Raw genomic sequence first — 19,921 nt, forward strand, 5'->3', positions numbered from 1 at the left:
TGCTTCAAGGTTTGCTGTGATGTACTTTGTAAGAAGTGGTTGTTTGAGTTACTCTTACCTTCCAACAAAGGTACCTTCAACTCAAAGCAGTCTGGCTGTTCTCCTCTTACATCAGTAAGAGGAGAACACCCAGAGAACTGCTGCTCACTGGATATGTTCTCTCTTTTCTGAAAACATGCTAAACCTTTTTTTGTTGTCATCAATATTTTCTGATTAATTTTAAGTGAAAAATGTTTATCCAGTATCCAAATTGGTGCTGCTGTATGTACTTTTACTAACATTATCCCTTTTTCCCCCACAGTGAAACCTGACATTTTAGAACATTCCTGATACAAAATAAATCCCTAATGTATAGCTGCCTGTTGGAACGTTATACAAAAACCTTTTACTCAATTTAGTTGTCGTGTCTTCAGTTAAAATCAGCACTAGTACCCTGCATTGTAAATTGCCCAACTATGAAGAAATAAATGAATGGGTAAAGATTTGTGGTCTCAAACGATCAATATGTGCAACTTTAGCATGTAATCAGACAGCACTACACTACTATAATCCTTTTAACTGCATTCCCTTACTCAACCTTTGTACTTTGCAGACCAAATTATGCATCATTTATGTTTAATAGGCTACTTAATGTGTATTTCAATGTTAAATACTAAACTGAAGACTCTCACTATTAATATTCTTATCAGTGGTGCCATTGTGGTTAGCACTGCCACCTCACAGCAGAAGGTTTTGTTCTCCCTGTGGCTGCTTTGGCTTCTTCTCACAGTCCAAAGACATGCACGTTAGGTTAGTTGGCGGGGGTGTGAATGATTGCCTGTCTCTCTGAGTTAGCCCTGTGATGGAGTAGAGACCTGTCCTGCATGTACCCTGCCATTTACTCAGTATCTACTGAAAGAGGCTCCAGGCCCCACCGGGACCGAGATGGATGGACGATCGTCTTACATGGTCGGAGAAAAGATCAGCCCACAAACCAGTGCCCATTTACTCTTTTTAATTTAAATTGTCCAAATTACAAAATAATAACATGAACTCTACTGCATCTACAAAATAACATAATATTTATGACTGTAGTAAGCATCATTGATTTTTTTTTTTTGCTCTAACAACCTTTTAGACATGCATACTGTTGAGAAATATAAAAATATAAATATAAATACATCCCATTAATATTCTTAATGAATCCATGACTAAGATTTGAAATATTTTATCATAAAAGAATTAAAATGCAGTTGAGTACGATAAGGCATTAAGATGTATCACAAGAGCTGTACAGAATCCTAGAGTAGAGGTATTACTTTTTTTTTTCTTAATGTAATGGAGAAAAGCTAAAAATTAACTTGTAGTAATTCACTAATTTTCTCAACAGGAAGAACGTATTTCCAAAGGAAAAGAAAAAGGAAGAAAAAAAGGTGAGAAGAACTCTATGAATCTCGAGATAACGTATCAACACAAAACTGAAAACTCGCTCCAGTACGAAACCAGGATTTAGTTTACAGCAAATTCCGACTTATGTCATCAAACTCCAACTTGTGACTTTAGAAGCCCTTTCAACACCACTCAATCACCCACAATATAACTCAAAAAAAAGTCCATTCTTCACATGATTAATGCAAAATGACGTGTTCGAAACATTATGTGCTATACAGAGGGTTAAATGACTAAATCTAATGCATAAGTTTCACTCATTGGACTGGTACATAGAGAAAACAAAAGGACTGTGGCGATACAATCAAATGAATGGCCAACAATGTTAAAAATGTCTGAATGAAATCCACACTTTTATAAATATTATTGTTTACAGCCAACTAACTTACTTAGTGGAACTGCTGAAAAGTTTCTTTTGTCATCACAGCTCCCTAACAATACGCATGACTGAGCTAGCTTGTTTTCATGCAAAAAGGTAGTTCTCAGGTGCAAGATTTCGCCATGTCAGAAGCTGAAGTGTTTGTTAGCAGTTGTTTCTTGCTTTTTCTTTTTTCTTTTTTAATTTCAAAGGCTAGACCCAGAGAGGAAGACTCAGAGCGAGAAAAATCCAAGAAATCTTAAACCCACTTCGATCCTTTACGGAATCCAGCAATAACAAGTTTAAGGTGCTTGACGGTGCTGAACGCAACTCTCTTGTCATCTCTGTACCTTTATGGAGACAAATGAATAAAGTACATCCCACGAATGCATGCCGTCTTCTGTCCCGATCTACAAACATCCGAATCAAAGAGACTTAAAGAAACGATCATCGCCGCTTCAAATCAAAAGTTAATTCTCTGAAAAAAAACCCCGAATAAAATAAAACAAAATACAAGCCAACATGCGAGTCGAGCCGAGACTTCCGCGCACCCATCCACGCGACTTCCCCTCTAAACCGATTCTTCGTTTTATTTTCTGGGAGTTGCTCTCTCCCTGCTACTTTTTTTCTTTACTTATTTTAAACGCAAGCCTTTTGGATTCTTAGTGAGCTGCAAAATGGAGGTAAGATCAGAGCTGGTGTGAGATATACATACAGTACTTGGTGCACTTGCAGAGAGCAGCCGACGTCGGGGTCGAGGGAAGAGACAGAGAGGCAGAGAGAGAGGAAAGAGAGAGGAGAGTGATACAGTAGATGCTCACAATACCACAGTTTCATTGGAGTTTTAAACGTACAAGAGCACTCGGAAATCTCTGGACAACACATCCACGTTTGTCGTTAGTGTCACTGAACCTCCTGCAGCTACAAATGTCCTTTTGTCTGCCCCCCTCCCCGGCTCCTCCATTTTCTCCTTTTCTCTGGTGCCTCAGCTCTGCAACTCTGAGGTTAAACTGCCCTTGAGCACTGACTGGTGTTAATCTCCCCCTCAACTCTTCATCCTAGCCTTACCCGTGAGTGGGGATGTGACAAAACTAAAATCGGATCAGCATCTACGAGTAACTCCAACCGTCTCTGACCTTGCCCTCTGCTAAAGGACAGGGGTTATTGCTGATGAGCTCTCTACTGCTAACTTTGGGGTTGCGGTGCTGCAATGCTAGAGCAGTCTGTGACGAGCAGGTCCACCACCGTGTTACCGGTGACGTAGACGGTGGGTGCTGTCACCATGTTGCTAAGGGTGATGGAGCTGCTGGCAGCCACATTAGAGGTGACAGGGTTCTGGGCGGCCTGGTTGTTGGTGTGGGTGCCCATGTGCCCCTGGAGCTGGGTGGGCGTCTTGCAGTGGACACCACACAAGTGACAGACGAGCATGCCGCCAGAGGCGCTGCCGCCAAAGCCCCCCGGGCTGTCCTTCCACTCCTGGCCGTGGTGCTTCTGAGCGTGGACACGAAGGTATGTCAGTGTGGTGAAGCCTGATGGGCGAGAGGGAGAGAGCCGAGAAGCGTTATTTCAGCGAGATGATGATGCAATCGAGATCCAAGCACAAACGAAACAATGCGGCAAGCTCATAAAACAACAAATTAAAAACTCAAGGTTTTATTTTTTTCTCTTTCGCAAGACTCCCCTGACCCAAGCCTGCCAACCACAGTGCTACCATGTTATTATAATACCATATTTAAATATGTAAACGGTCATAAGTGAAAGAACGAGTGTGTAAATGTGATTGGACACTAAATAAATATCAAATACTGATGTTGGCACCTCATGTTAACAGTCTGAAATTTTACAAATACACTTTACTTCAGTGGTTAGCACTGTTGTCACCGCAACAATTTCCTGTGTTCGACTCCACCATCTGGCCGGGGCCTTCTGTATGAAGTTTATATGCAAACTTTTCAGTTAAGTGTTATGCAACAAGTGTGAACTGGCCACATTGTTAGGTACACCTTGCTAGCACTGGGTTGTACTCCTGGCTTGCCTTCAGAAATGCTTTACTTCGTGGCAAAGATTCAACAAGGTGCTGGAAACATTCCTCTGAGACTTTGTTCTAAGAGATTCAAAGTGTGCCAAGAAAATATCTGACGCACCAGTGCACCATCACCACCAGCCAGAACCACTGATATAAGGACTGAGCCATGAGCCATGCTTTTATGAAGCTTATGCCAAATTCTGACCCCACCGTGTTGCAGGAGAAATCAATACTCTGCTTTACTTCTGCATAACTTGGTTGTAATAAGAAGTTATCTGAGTTACTGTTGCGTTCCTATCAGCTCAACGCAGTCATCCAGAGAACTGCTCATGACGGGATCTTTTATACTGTTCTTTGTAAACCCTAAAGATGGTTTTGATCCCAGCAGATCAGCAGTTTTTGAAATACTCAGGTCTGGCACTAAAAGCCATACCACATTCAAAGTCACTGGACTCTTTCTCCAACATTCTGGAGGTTTGCTATCGCAGTAAAGCTGCTGAACAAACAGCCGTGACTTCAGGCATTTGCAGCACTCAGCCAGGAAATAGTGCAGCACATAAGTGCATGCTGTAGCGGTGATGGTAGATTGATTTTGTTTTCTTCAGGCAGAGCAAGATAAATGATCCTTTTCTCTGTTTTTTCTTCATCTTTCACACAAAGCAAGAACAAAAGAGTAAAAAAGGTTAAACCAGGTGCACTGTGGTCTTTTTGTTTTTGACATTTTTACTACAGAGTCCACAATCTCTGTTTCATCCCTAAAGCTACGTCTGCTTTAATGTCCGTGTTTCCTCCCTCAAAATACAATTTATATTGAATGTAGTGCAACAAAACACCTGTACTTACTGCGGTTACAGAGATGGCATGAGTGGTGCTGCGACTGGTTGTGCACTCTCATGTGATCTGTGATGTAAGCAGCTGACAGGAGCTTCCCACAGATGTGGCAGGGCACCTTCTCTTCGTGGCGAATCATATGTGCACGCAAACGATCCTTAGTAGCGAAACTGGACTCACATGTCTGAAAAAACAAGAAAGCAATATGACAATATGATGGCAAAACTTTTTGCAAACTACAATTTTTAAAGTGAGGTTTTACAATATTATGTTTTGCACACCACAAAATCTTAGTGACAGCTGCACATATTTGAAAACCCACAAATGAATTCCGCACACTGTTTGTCGCTAATGTTTCAGGCATCAGAGTTTCTTTACAGAAGAAATACATTTGTTTAAAGTGTTTAGGTTCTACAGCTATTTTACCTTTTCAGGATCAATGTATGTCCAAAACAATGTTCACACTGCTAATGCTGACATAGGAAGCTGTAGCTGTTAGCGCCACTGTACCACAGCTAATTTCTTTGGGGTGCTTTTGACATTTGAACGATTTCCAGGGCATTTATCAGACAAATACAATGCTTTGCTTTGTGGTTAATGGAACTAACAGCCTGTTCAAGAAGCCTAAGCTCCAGTTTTGGTAAGTAAAATTCTTTACTTAGCAGTTATTAGCGGGTTTGCTATCTTGCGTTAGCTGGCAACTTAGCACTTTGCCCTCTTATCCAAACATGTTCACTTCAGGCTCTAAAAAAACCCAAAACAGGATGGTGACAGTCATGATGTCAGAATTGAGACTTCAAAGAGGACTTCACAAACCACCGTGATGTCAGCAGCTAACTCCATCTTTTTTATACAGTTAGCCCATGCCCATAGCATATGATTATTCGGTCTGTTTGAACTGTTGGTAAGGTAATTTACTTAATCATAATAACAAAAATTAAAAAACAGCAGTGGTAAAAGTTATTTTTATAAATAAATAAACAGATAAATCTATGTATGTTTAAAGGGCCACGTGAACTGTGCTACTACACACAGCACAGAGACTCTCACCCATCAATAAGTGCATAACAAAAAAATTGGTATGCTAAATTTTGTTCTATTGATCATACAATGATACAGTAAAAGAGAATTTCATAACTTACAGTAAGTGTCATGATGGCTGCATATTTATATTTATGTATATATATTTATATTGGACTGTGTGAGTGATCCACAGTCTAATAAGTCTGTGTGTATCTGTGTGAAAGAGTTTTATCATTTTTACTGTCACGGTTCGTCATCATATAGTTGATAAACCAATATTTATCAAATTTAAGTTAACGAAAGTTCAAAGATCTGTAGTTCACATCTTTATGTATGACACACGTAGACGCACATATACATAAACACACAAGTGTGCGATGAGACATGCTGATCTTGCCTGTGTAAATATCCAGCTTTAGTTGTGCTGCATGTAGGCATAATGTTCACAATAATGTTAAATAAATGTTATGCCTACATATCTGATTAAAATACATATATACTTTATCCACATCAGTTTCCATGGTAATATTCTCATTGTTCATATACTCGTGTCTGTCTGCAATATATAAGCTGAAAATATAAAAGCACTGCAATGTGCAAGAGGAACACTATGCACACAGTGAAGTGACTAAACGTGTAAAGTTAAGTGAGGATAAAACACGAGATAATCGTGACTTACGGGGCATTTGAAGGGTCGCTCTGAGGAGTGCACCTGTCTGACGTGACTATTGAGGTGGTCGGGCCTTGGGAGCAGAGAAAGAACAGAGAAACACGTCAGAGCAGGAAATTCTTCACGTGCTGTGAGTGTGTCGGGAACATTCGTTCTGCTGCATTACCTGGAGAAAGCCTTTCCACAGTGCGGGCAAATGTAGGGTTTCTCCACGCCACCCTGGTGGGAGCGCACGTGGTGGCTCATGCGGTCCTTCCTCTTGAAGCGCTGCTGGCAGATGGGACAGGAGAACGGCTTCTCGTCTGAGTGGGACAGGCGGTGACGGTTGAGATGGTAGACGTCTCTGAAGGCCTTCCCGCACGTCTCGCAGGCGTGGTTCTTCCTCACGGGGTTGGGGTTGGGGTTCGTGGGCCGCTGAGGCAAAGCAGACAAGATAAGCACACTACAGAGTTCAGATGTTAAGCTTTTCACCGCTGCACTGTGAAAAGAAATGCGTTCATTGTTGGCTGCCCTGTTTCTTATGTGGAAACCATGCAAGATGCACGCTGAGATTTTGCCAATTAAGTGTGGGTTGTGCAAAGTTTTCACTATTTGTGCAAAACATTTAGCCACTTTCACACTGTTTGCGTTACAGAGGACATGCAGGGGAGCATGGGGGAGGCTTCCAAGCACAGTGTTTCTCAAACTGAGGGACCAGTGCCAAACACTGGGATGGAATTTACTGGTCCCTTAACGGATTTCTGTTCCTGGGCTTTATGGAAAATGTGAGAAACTGGGGAATTTGAATCAAATACAAAGCAGGTGACACATGGGCAGCTGCTCGCGGGGAGAAGACGTCTTAACCATCCCTCCGGTCAGGCAGCTTAAGAAACAACATGCTTGAAGGTTCGGGGTTGACGACAGCCATCTCCACAAGGCCCTGACCCACCTGTACTGCCGCCCCTGTGGCCATGACGACAGCAGCAGGAGGCGGAGCATGAGGGTTAACACTAGCCATTACGTTTGGCATGGCCACCCCTTCACAATCCTGACCACCCAGGGGAGGCTGCTGAACGCCCGCCAGCACACCGGGAGGGGCGAGAGGGGGAGGCGCGGAGAGGTGCAGCAGGGAGAGGGGAACATGGGGCCTCTCCGCCCTCCCTCCGGCCCCCACCGCCATTGCCGACGGGTCCACCGCCGCCGCCACCACCTGGCTGGCAGCTCTCTCCTTTGCTCCCTCCGCCTGCTCTCTGGCCCTGTCCTTCATGCGTACCCCAGTGTGGACCGACTGGTGCCGCCGCAGGTTGTAGTTGTTCTTGAACTGCTTGTTGCAGATGGCACAGATGTGTTGCACGCGAGCTGGCCGAGACACGGGCTTCACTGGAGCCGAGGGACGCATGAGGAAAGACAGATGATGGAAAAAAGAAAGAAAGAAAGATGTTAACTTTTAATGCTTTATATGATCCTTTAAGGCATCCTGCAGGAAAACAGATACATACAGAGTATGTGGCCGGTCTAAATATAAACCTCTGGAAGGTCAACTAGTCCAAAAAAAAAAAAAAAAATCCAAAGCAGAAAAGTTTGGCCTTTTCAGTCCATCTTAAGAAGATGTAATAGAAGATTTTTTTAAACTTTTTTTAGCTTACATAACTAACTGGTTAGCTATTAAAATGACTGGCTGATATGATTGATATATTGTGCAGGGCTGTTACTATAGTAACCATTGCATTAACTATTCTGATGAGATTAAAGTCCATTCAGAAATGAGTTCTTCAGACACTCTAAACCTAAAAGATATTCTCTTATCGACCGCAGATGACACGCATAATCGAAAATATTCACATTTTGGGAGGGTGACTTATTATCTGAGTGACGGATCAGACGGTGTGCTGAAGAGCTTCATGGCTCAGGCTTTATAGGATTAGAGAAATTTAGTTGCTTTCTATGATAGCAAAAATAAATACACATTATTCATAAACTACACGATCCTGCTCTGATCACCAGTCGTATGAGTTGATATTCTTCATGCTGTTGTCATAGCAATGCTGAGATGATCTACACTGTGTCATTCACCTGTACCTGATAATCCATGAGTGACCTGTACACTTTTTACATTTTTTTAGACCACACAAGTGGTTCATTCGCTGCCATTTGCATTTTCACGTTTAAGTACTCGGCTATTTTAAGAGATTCAAATTTTTGTGGCCATCATCTGCCTCGCTGTGTCCCGTCTTTTCACAAACACTTTTTCTCCCCTTTATCAGCTCCACAGGTGTTTAAGAGTGCAGTGTCCCCTTACCAGGCAGAGGTTCCTCACTGAGAGCAGTGGTGTCCACAGTTGAAGGAGGCTGTGCTATGTGCTCTGTGGGTGGGGTCTGGGGAGAACTCGTATGAACTGGCAAGAGCTCTGATTGGAGGCTCCCCTCCACTTGGTTTTGGGTGGGAGTACTCTGGAGAAGCAAAGGAGAAGGCCATCACCAAATGTAAACACAAGTCACAGCTATATCTTCTCCAAGAGTGCGGCGTAGTAAATGCAAGAGGTGAGGGCTGCAGGACAGCTGTGGACCCACACTGAGAGACAGACAGAGGGAGAGAGAGGGGGGAGGCCTGCGCGACAGCACGCGAGCTGTTAAAGTGAAAGCAGAGCAAAGAGGAAAGAGAGAGGCCTACCTGGAAGAGAAAATTGCTCCAAGCAGCATCCATTTTGCGCCACAGCGATGGAGATTAGAAAGTCAGCTCTGGATTGAGATCGAGGAGAGCGGTCTTTGCATCGCTTTCTTCGGGTCGGCCCGCCGCTGATCGGGGCGCAAACAGCCGCCTGTCCGGCAGCGGAAACGCCGGGCTCCCGGATCCTCTGGAAAAACGCGAAAAAACCGTCTGCAAAAATATGTTTCTCTCATTGAGGTAGCCTAGTGCTGACGATTAAAATGCACGCAGCTGTTGACTAACGCACGCTGCGGTACACAGGCAGTGGTGGAGCAGGCCAGGCCAATAACAGCCCGTTTCTCTCTTTGACTTTGGTTTCTAACTTTAATTAATTTAAACAGCAGTCTCACTGAAGCGCATGATCACACAGTCCAAACTACTTCCAGAAAAAAAGAAGCAAAAAACAAAAAACCTCGCATCTCACACTTTAGCAACAAACAATAAGCCAACCTGCGTGAAATAAATGCGTATTTTTACGCAAAAGAACAAATATGGGTTATAACACACGTATCTGGCAGCACAGCAGGTCATGCTTTGTTTTTAATTTATGAATCCAAATATTTTTTTCCCGATTCCCCCCCAAATAGGCCAATCGGGTGTTTGTCGAAGCCTCGCTGTTGGATTCAAGCCCTGACCCCGGCGAGCGGCGCTCTCGCCGGGCCGCAGCCTATCGCTCCACCTCGGCCGTTCAGCTGCGAGGATGTCATCTTTCTTTTTTTATCGCCCGCTCTCCCTCCTCCCTCCCTGTCTCTTTCTTCCTTTTCTTTTTTAATTCCTCTTTCTTCTCCCCCTCCTCTCCTTTTCTCGCACCGCTATGTCCCACTTGCTCTTAAAGGGATAGGGTTTCCTCTTTGGACACCCCCCTCTCATTTCCGTCTCTCTCGGCGGAGCCCTGTCCCTTCTCCCGCTTCCTTCCTGGGTTTTCGGCCGACACAAAATCCACTCGTGCGTGTTTTTTTTCTCCCCGCCTTCCTCCAGCCAGGCCCTTACTGAACAGATCTGCACCGCAGAAAACAGCCGGAGTGACTTTCCATTAACGGAGCGATGACAGACGCATCTTAAAGGGCAGTGCGCACAGATCCTCCCAGTCAGGCTAATGATGTCAGAGATACAGTGGAGGACAAATAGCAGCTCAGGATATGAACACAGTGGACGAGAGTAATTGTTTAGCGAAGCATTTGTCTGCTTAGGGGGAAAAATAACAATTAAAAGGATTTGAATATTTGACTTGACTTTTTATTTTTATAAAACGAATATATTATAGATAATTAGAAAAGTTTGCGTCATCATCATAGGGAAATCATTTCATTTTAAACTAAGGAGCCCAGAAAATCACTAGGATCACTGGTAAGTGTAAGAATAAAGGGTCCATCTTCAGTTATGTATGATTAGTGATGTCTAACTGAATAAAACAATATAAGATCCTGAATTTTAAAGAGGGGGACTTTAACTGGGCATACAGAGGACCAAGTATGCCAATGAAAAAAAAGCATTAAATTAAAAAACTGTAACAAAAATGTTATTACAAATAAATATCATACAAGTAATAATAATAATAATACTAATTATATATATATATATATATATATATACATACATACATACATACATATATATACACACACACACACACACACATATACATATATATATATATATATATACACACACATATATATATATATATATATATATATATATATATATATATATATATATATATATGTATGTATGTATGGTCTGTCCAATTTAAAAACAGTGCCATCATTACACTAGGTTTGTTGATCAGCAAAAACCTGGGCTTTTTCTATATAAAGACTAACTGCAGACTGTAAATATTAAAATTGGAAAAATGATACATAGGAATTACATTGAAAACTTGGATTTTATTTAAAAAATAAAAATACATTGATAAATAACATTAAATAAATAAATGGGTAAATTCAAACGCAAATAAAAACATGTCATTTGAAAGACTGTCTAACTGATGATACCAATTTATTTACAGTCATTTAAAAAAAATGTTAAATTTTGGTCCTCCATATTTTGAGTCCCCTACTGCCTAAAAATATTTAAAAACACTGACAGATGTTCTTTGCCATATCTTAAAAAAACAGAAAATATTCACACTTTAGAAACTGAAACTAAGATCATTTAGGCCCCTTTTTCAGATACTTAAAAGTTACGTGAAAACCAGAAATCAAATCAAGACAAGTTAATGTGTTAATATCAATTTATTATCTTTTTTTTAATTACTTTTTTAAAGCACCCCATTTCTTTTCCAGTACATGTGTTAAGACCCTTATTCCTCTCCTTCCTCAAGCTTGGAATTGCTTGACTTGAATATTTAATAAGAATTTCAACACCCTCCCCCCAAAATCTCTGCAAAGCACCGCCGAGCATGTGTTCAATCCTCATCCTCATCCTCCTTCATTCAGGGCTCGCCACGGGAACCGAGACTCCCCTGCCTCTCACCGAAACCCCTGACAGCCGGTCTAAAAACACAGTCACACTGATGTCCCCATACACAACGGCCGTCTCCAATCCACCAGTCTTAGTTTATATAAGGAGTTTATGCATGCACTGAGATTCCAACCAAGCATAAAGTAGTAGGTTATACAGGGAATTGTCTTGAGCTGGTGTTTCTGAGTCATACAAACAGCAGGGTGATTATCCTTTTTTCCATTTTTTTAAATAAAGTAACAATAATTTAAAAAAAACAGAAACAAAAAAGTTATTTCTGATCTTCTTCAAGTAAATGTCAGCCCACGAGACCCTCTGTGGGCGTCACACCAAACACTGATGGGTCTTATTGATCTGTGTGGACGGGCTGCTGCTGTCACTGCTGCTGTGCCGGCACCAGAGGGCGCACCTCCACAGCAGCTCGGTCGAGGCCCGTCCTTTCACTTCCACTTACTCCTTCGCACACTTTAAAAACTTTCTTTCTTTTTTTTTTAAACATACTGATTGCATGCTGCACACTTCAGCAGTCAGATTCTCAACTTAACCCTGAAAACAAATAAAAAGGAAAACCAGCGTTTACATTCCAGTGGCCAATTTTATTTTTCTCTATGAGAGTCCAGAAGAGGTCTGTGTTCACGTGAATAGCAGGGTGTTGTTGTAAGAGTGTCTCTTTGAAATTCAGTCTAAAAATGGAAAAAGAAAGAAAGAAGTGGTAATATAACTAGACTTTACCGCTTGACACACATACAAAATAAATAATTAACAATTATCAATAATCTCTTATTAATAATCATTAAGACCTTGAACACACCACACCTGACAACAGTTTTTATCACCTTTTTTTGTGTTTTTTTGTTTCTTTGTTACACAGCCAAAAGTGGGCCCTTTTTGCTTAACGCAAGAAAAAAATAAAAATAAAAAAATAACCGTGAACATGATTACAACAACACTTACATCAGGATTAGTTATGGTAATATTGACACCTATAGAAAATGCAATTGGAGCTGTCACTCTAAATCTTGAATTCAATAGTCGTTTTTGAATATATCAAAATTACTATCATTATCTTTGTTACTCTATAAAACCAAATGATTGTTTTTTTGTTGCTTTTTTCTTTAATATTCCCATAAATATGTACAGTAAAGATCCAAAAACAAACCAAATGTGGGACAAGTGATTTTAAATGCCAGTGAAACTCGGGACAGGTACGATACATTTCAAATGTGTTTCGTCATGTTTTTACAAATGTTTTTTTTTTCTTTTTTCTTTTTTGCACATCTATCTCATGCAATTGGAGTAACTCCCATAGACACCTATGTTGTTTAGATACTCAATACGTCATGGATGCCAGAAAGCTATGTGTTTTCCCCCCTCTCTCCATATGTATTTGTACATTTCCACATAAAGATTTTCCCTCATCCCATTTTTCCGTTTTCTTTCATCTCTTTTTGTTTTTTTTTTAAGAAGAGTCTCTTAACTTTACAAACATTCCGTGTTATTTGTATTCGGCTTTGAATCACCTCGCAGCCGTCAAATTTAAAAAAAAAAAAAAAATTCAGATGGCACGACATCCCTTTAAGAACCCCTTAAAGGCATTGGTGACGTTCTGAGCAACTTTTTTTTTACGTGTGTGTTTTTTCTTTTAAATACACAATACAAAAAAAAGAGAGAAATTAACAAAAAAAATTTAACGTTTAAAGCAATAAAAAAATGTTTTTTCCAAACTCCAGAAGTCTGGATATTAGAGTAACCCCCCCCCCCCCCCCCCCCCCACCACCTCCACCTTATTTTTCTTCTTGCATTCTGCCCATTTGGCGCGTCCAGTTTACGGGCGCTTGCTGGATAATATCTGGACTACTACGAACTACATACGAGTACACACACAAGCAACAAAACATCACCCTCGTTTCCTCCCTCGTCCTCGCTCTTTCTCCATTCCAGCAAAGAATATCATAGAAGAAGACATGGCTGCCATCCCCTCTCTCTCTCTGTGCAGTTCCAGGAGGACACATACAGGGAAAAAATGCTAATCGTCCCCACTTTCACGCACCTTATCTCACTTTTATACAAAGATAAAAACATTAAACAGAAGTGTCTTTTTTTTTTCTTTTTTTTTTACCTAATGTCACCCTAATCCAGTGATTTTACAGGTGGTTACATTCCTCCCTCCCTTCCTCTTTGATACTTGTGGGAATGGAAGGAAACCTCTCCACCCACCCTGAGTCTAAAGAGGCAGGGTGCAGCTCAATAATGTCAGTTTGTCCTTTCTTTGCTTCTGATCTCTTTGACTTTCTGTGCGTTTAGAGAAAATAGCGACGGCCCTAAATACTTTGTGTTAAGAGTTTAGAATTGAGATCAGCCCAGGAAGAAAAAAAAAAAGAAAGGTGGCAAGCTGAGAGTATTGAGATGCAGCCTGTGATAGCTACCTTCCTAAATCACTCCCACCGCTCTCTGCTGTTTTAACGCCTGCTGTCTAAGAGTAGGAGAGGTGGGAGCCGTTGGAGATGTGCGAAGTGACTGAGGTGCTTCGGCTCAGGACGCCGTCGCTACCCCCAGCACCTCCTGGCCCCCCGCCGGACGCCGTTCTCCTCAGAGGTTGGGGGCTGTTTCTCAGGGCCATCAGGCTGGGGGCGCCGCGCACGGCCAGCCCGCTGCCACCGCCGCCTCCACCTCCGACATAAATCCCCCCCTGCGAGGAGGAGGAAGAAGAAGAGGAGGAGGACGGCCCGGAGATGGAGGGAGGGGCAGGGGGCGGGGGAGGCAGCATCGCCAGGGACTGAGAGGAGGAGCGCGAGGGCAGGTGATGGGAGAAGGGCAGGGGGTGTGGGTGGGCCAGGTCACCGCCGGAGCCCCGCACTCCGGCCCACTCCCGCTCCCTCTCCTTCTCCCGCTCCCTATCTCGATCCCTCTCTCGCTCGCGGTAGAGCTGTGGCGTGCTCTGGTGGTGGTAGTGCTGGGGTAGGTGGTGTCGCTGGTGGTGGGAGGAAGACGAGGAGGAAGAGGAGGAGGAAGAAGAGGCGGAAGAGCGCGACGAGTGGTGCATCTCCCTCCCCTCCCGGCCCAGCCCCAGGGCCATGCCCAGGCCGTGCGAGGAAGAGGAGGACTCGCCCCTGCGATCCCCTCCGCCGCTGCTGTTGTGGCTGCGGCGGGAGAGCTGCTGCGAGGGCACGTTCTGCGGGTGGATGCCGTGACTCCAGTGGCCAGCTGAGCGGGAGCTGGAGGGCGGCGCGTTGGAGTAGCCTTGCTTGGGGTAGGCTTCGCTGGGAATGCCGGTCAGCGCCATGTTGCTAAAACCCAGACGTAGGCTCTCTGCATCAAACGTCTCGATCTCGCTGGCCTGCCGTTCCAGGAGGGTGCGGATACGCTCTGAGCGCTCGTTCTGCAGGGACAGCATCTCCTCCTCGATCTAACAAAACATTAACAAAAACGCATGTGCAATCATTGCAATAATAAAAACAAAGTACTTAAAAGTAGCAATTCAGACCATAAACTAACCAGGAATGAAGTTAATGAGGTCAAGTTAGAATTGGAGTAATTTATCCACAGATTTCTTTTGTTGTTATTGCAGACTGCAGGCACATCTTCACTGGATTCCTGTTTTGGATGACTACATCCATCGTTTATGTACAGTCTATGATTCTTCAGTCAGTCTGAGGACATGGAGAGCTTTTTATCATCATCCTTCGTAGACGGAGCTGCCCAGATGTCATTGTGAGATATCAATAAAAGTGAGGAGGAACTGCAGGCGTTAGATTGTAACTGTTAACTAATAGCTACACAATCCTCCATTATTTTCAGCTAAAAAAAACAAACAACAACCTCTTTCCACTTTCCATAGAAGAACAAACAGAGGTCTATGTCATTAAATAAAGCTCCAAAAACAGCTTGCAAGGGGACACTGTGTTAAAGGTGCCCAGACAGCAGACAGATCTGAGCCTAATCTGGACTATTTTTGGCACTTATTTGCTACGTTTGGCTCAGTTACAACGCCGGCCAGAGGTGACTCAAAAGTCCTGGCATGCTTGAATTTTGGCCCGTGCAAGGTGGCTAAACTGAGACAACTAGACTACACATCAGGGAGGGGCACAAGTCCAGGCCAAATGTGGCCTGTAGGAGAACTTGGCGACCGTGGCTCAGGGGGTTGGGGAGCGTATCTGTAACCGGAAGGTCGCCGGTTCGATCCCCGGGCACTCTGTCCTGGTCGTGGTGTCCTTGGGCAAGACACTTTACCCTACCGCCTACTGGTGTTGGCCAGAGGGGCCGATGGCGCGATATGGCAGCCTCGCTTCTGTCAGTCTGCCCCAGGGCAGCTGTAGCTTGCCTCCACCAGTGTGTGAATGCGAGAGTGAATGAATAGTGGCATTGTAAAGCGCTTTGGGTGCCTTGAAAAGCGCTATATAAATCCAATCCATTATCATCATTATTATAACTTTGGATGATGGACACCAAAAACATCTTGCCCTCTTGGAGTTGTCAGCGACTGTTATTTATCATTCAATGTGCTAGTGAAAAGATGAGCTACACCTGTCTGAGATCTTCTCTGTTTGCTTGCTTGAGGTCCTTGCACTTTATTCTAAGAAGCTTTACTTTGAACACGAGTGACAAAAGGCTCTAACCCTCTGTTCCAGCAGGGCCCGGCGGATGGACACCCTCTGCTCCAGATCCTTGACTTCTCTCTCGTGCTGCGTGTCCGTGTGGATCTTGATCTTGCTCTGGTAGGCGTTAAGCAACTCCAGCTCCTGCTGCAGCTGCATCCGCAACACCTTGTACTCCGCTTCCTGCGTCTCATCCAGTCGAAGCTAAGAGGAAGAGACAAAGGAGAGTGTTTAAGTGGAAAAAACAAACCAAGAGAGATCTGAAGAAGCTGTAGGTGGAATCACTTTGCATGTGTTCATAAGGTTAGAAGAGCAAAGGGAAGAAAAGGGGAAAGGATTGGGAAGTTAATAAAAGCGTGTGTGCATATTCAACATATTCCAAAATAAATCAATAAAAGAATATTTTCTTCAAAGTGTTGAAGTGCTTCGACCTCTGTGTGTCATGTCTGTTTTATAGTTTGGCTCATGTTTCAGATTACAGACAGATAAATATATATTTTCCTGACCTCTGGATTATAAGTTTAATCAGTGTTTGGGAAACCGTCCCAAACAGACTTTAGCTGCAGTCGCAGCATGAGTAGAACAAACAAGGGCGGCGGGGATTTGGCTTAGCGGACTGACGTGGTGCTCTTCCGTATCGAGGTAATTAAAGCAGCGCAGGGGATCATGTTATCCAAGAGACATTTTGTTACATCCCATCGTCTTCTTACTTTGTTTCATTCATTTAGGAGTTTAGGATTTACATGTGAATGACTCTGACACTAAGAGGCCGGCGACTGACTGAGAGAAGCTTTTACAGGATGGTCTGAAAGTGATTCAGGAGGCACAGGCTTAGAAAATGAGGGCACCTTTCACAGTGAAAAATAGAACCCTGTCTATTATCAATCATCTCATTTCTTGCTTAATATGTAAAAGAGAAGGGGTCGCAGGCTTCAGCGGTTTAAGTCAGTCTAAATTACATTTAGACTTTATTGTAGGTTCTGCTGTGATTCATGTGGCATTTAAGCCTCACTTAATTATCTTCTTTTTCCTTAAACTGGAGTCACTGCAGCTGTGAAGTGGAAAACAAAGCACAGCAGAGGTGGGATCTTTGCAGTGTTGCATGTGGGAAAAAGACTTTGTTGGGCCATGGCTGGATTAAACTCCTGAGGAGTCCCAGGGCATCACTTGTTTGTTGGGCCTCCCAGGTTTTCTTATTTCCCCAGGGTAGGCTAAAATATTCAAAGCACTTTAGATGTTAATGAACTGATTAACAGACTGACTGAGGCTACGTCCACATGTACCTGGGTATTTTTGAAAATGCAGATTTTTCTATGCGTTTGCACCTTTCGTCCACACGTAAACAGCGTTTATGGTCACTGAAAACTGAGATTTTTAAAAACTCCAGCCAGGGTGGATATTTTTTAAAACTCAGTTTTTGCATTTACGTGTGGACGAAAACACAGAGAAAACGCAGCATCAAAGGTGTGCGCCTTTTTTGAAGTCACACTGTGCGCCACGTTATTGTTTCGGTGAAATGAATTTCTACAATACTATTACTGTTAATTGTACTCTCTGCAGTGTTTAAATGCTTACATATACACACATAGTTACTGTCCCTCCACACATACGACTCGGTTCTGCTTCTATGCCCCAGCTTTGTTTACTTTTTCCCACAGAGGCTTCTAGACTTCTGATTGGCCAACATTTCTGCACGGTTAGGAATATATCGCCACCTATTGCTTTTCCTTCACTTCTGCCGCGTTTTCCTTCACTTCTGCCTTTACGTGTGGATGGGATTATTTTTTAAAACGAAAACGGAAAATCTCCATTTTCAAAAATACCCGTGTACGTGTGGACGTAGCCTGAAAGTTTAGTGGATTAACTGTGTTATGATTTTACTGGCATGGTTCATAATTTGCTGTGATGATAAACAGTGTTGATCAAGTTACTTAAAAAAAGTAATCAGTAACTAATTACTGATTACTTCCCCCAAAAGTAATCCCGTTACTTTACTGATTACTTATTTTCAAAAGTAATTAATTACTTAGTTACTTAGTTACTTTTTAAAAACACGATTTACAACCTGAATAGGTGATAAAGCGATAGATCTTTCCGCCCAATTCTACTTTTTCTACATAATCCATCATACAAAATGTAATCAAATGGAAAAGTCCCTTTTTAAAACTTGTTTTATTAGTTTTAATCTTTTAACTTTATGCATCAAGCAAAGATTTTATTATATGCAACATTCTCTGACTGGAAGAAATTTGTTTAATATTTAAACCTATTTTCTGCACATTCCAGCACATAAAATATATTTTTGTGTGTGTTTACACTCACTCTTTCAAATAGATGCAAGTAAAACACAGCGGAAAATAAATAAAGTCAAAGACTAGCGGTCCTTTTGCTCTATTTTCACCTGTAAAGCAGGAGTAGGTTAGGCGGAGGTTTGTCCTGGTGCAGGTCTGCCGCAGCAGTCAGTGGAAGAATCCGCGAGTTTCTCTGTGAATTTCCCATTACGTCATAGCGCACTCGGCGCTAGCTTGGAAGTTTAGGGTTTTTTTTCGCTGTAAAAAGAAGTTTTCTTCCCACGCACAACGGACACTAATGTTTTTGTCACTTTTTATGGAATCAAACTCAAAGTAAGGTCAGTACTTCCACACTTTAAATGCTGCACACTCATACTCTCTCCCGCACTCGATATATTATCCATTGTTGATCTGCACACAGCTGTTGTCACCAACGTCGCACTTGCTTACGTCACTGTCATGAGACATTCTCGCAAAAAAAAATCACGGTTTTAGTAACGCAGCGTTCCTACGGGAAAGTAACGGTAATCTAATTACCGTTTTTGCAATAGTAATCCCTTACTTTACTCGTTACTTGAAAAAAGTAATCGGATTACAGTAACACATTACAAGTAACGCATTACTGCCCATCTCTGATGATAAAGGAACAGCCTGAGAGTTCATCTGTGGTCCAACAACAGCAACATCCTTGACTTTATGGTCCGCTGATTACACATTCATCATTGACCAAACAGCCTCAATTAAAAATTAAACACGACCTGGCACAGCTGATATTTTACCTAAGTGCCAGTTAGAAGTTATTGCTCTAATTACACAATATGGCTTAAAATTTATTCAGAGTTTAGTCAATTACTACACTCCGTTTAGGAAAAGTGATACATTTATATAAAATGATAAAGATAAACTGAGTTTATAGCACTCTTATGTGGCTGAATAAGAGCCCTGAATTTATGGCTATAGCAGAACCTCTAACATTTATCTTCTGAACCTCTCACAAAGCTGTCATCACGTTTTCCTCTCTTCAATATTCTTACTTTGAATGGATGTTTTTTTGAGGACCTGTTTAACTACAGGGGCAGGTTAGCAGGACTGATCACAAGCTACAAAACTTAATTAACACTGAGGGACCAGGAGGTGGTTGGTTGGTTGGCGGGCAGGTAGACAGGCAGGCAGGAAGATCCCCCAAGCCAGGCACAGCAGTGGTGCTGGTGGTGTGGTGCGAGTGTGAAGTGAACGACGTCTCCTTGCCTTACTCACAGCTTGTGTGGACAGCATGTCATTGATGGAGTGGTCATACTGCTCGGCCAGGATGGCCAGCTTACGAGTCTGCTCATCCTTCAGCCGCTTCAGCACGGCCTTGTGGTCCGATTTGGGCGTGTTCTCCAGCAGGTGGTTGCGCAGGGCCTTGTACTGGCGGGTTTGGATCTTGCAGGTGTCCTGGAACTGACGCTTGATCTGAAGCTCTTTGGACTGGAGGAGACAGAAGAAAGATGGAAGCAGCTCGGCTAAAGTGCTCCTATTGATTGTAGAAATGATCATGCTGACAGATGT

General features: G+C 42.7%; 2 protein-coding genes across 3 annotated transcripts in view; both read right to left on the reverse strand.

Moving 5' to 3' along the window:
- Positions 1-295: 295 nt before the first annotated feature.
- mazb (MYC-associated zinc finger protein b (purine-binding transcription factor)) lies at positions 296-10,233 on the reverse strand. 2 transcript variants are annotated; one of them, XM_085170749.1, is made up of 7 exons: positions 8,986-10,233; positions 8,615-8,765; positions 7,265-7,695; positions 6,503-6,750; positions 6,346-6,409; positions 4,656-4,827; positions 296-3,315 (listed from the first exon to the last, which is right to left on the reverse strand). In XM_085170749.1, exons 1-7 carry the CDS (start codon positions 9,016-9,018, stop codon positions 2,972-2,974), a joined length of 1,443 nt encoding a protein of 480 aa, XP_085026875.1. In that variant the 5' UTR covers positions 9,019-10,233; the 3' UTR covers positions 296-2,971. The 2 variants fall into 2 exon arrangements, with proteins under 2 accessions (XP_085026875.1, XP_085026876.1); XM_085170750.1 differs by having other exon boundaries at positions 7,589-7,695; positions 8,986-10,212.
- A 1,007-nt stretch (positions 10,234-11,240) lies between these two features.
- taok2b (TAO kinase 2b) overlaps positions 11,241-19,921 on the reverse strand; it is a 30,995-nt gene continuing 22,314 nt past the window's right edge. Inside the window, exons 18-20 of the mRNA XM_085170542.1 lie at positions 19,628-19,840; positions 16,101-16,283; positions 11,241-14,890 (exon numbers count right to left, since the gene is read on the reverse strand). Of these exons, the coding sequence (XP_085026668.1) occupies positions 13,958-14,890; positions 16,101-16,283; positions 19,628-19,840 (1,329 nt within the window). The 3' untranslated portion in view covers positions 11,241-13,957. The remainder of the gene's footprint in view (positions 14,891-16,100; positions 16,284-19,627; positions 19,841-19,921) is intronic.

Source organism: Neolamprologus multifasciatus, chromosome 8 (genome assembly GCF_963576455.1).
Source record: "Neolamprologus multifasciatus chromosome 8, fNeoMul1.2, whole genome shotgun sequence".
Classification (NCBI taxonomy): Eukaryota; Metazoa; Chordata; class Actinopteri; order Cichliformes; family Cichlidae; genus Neolamprologus; species Neolamprologus multifasciatus.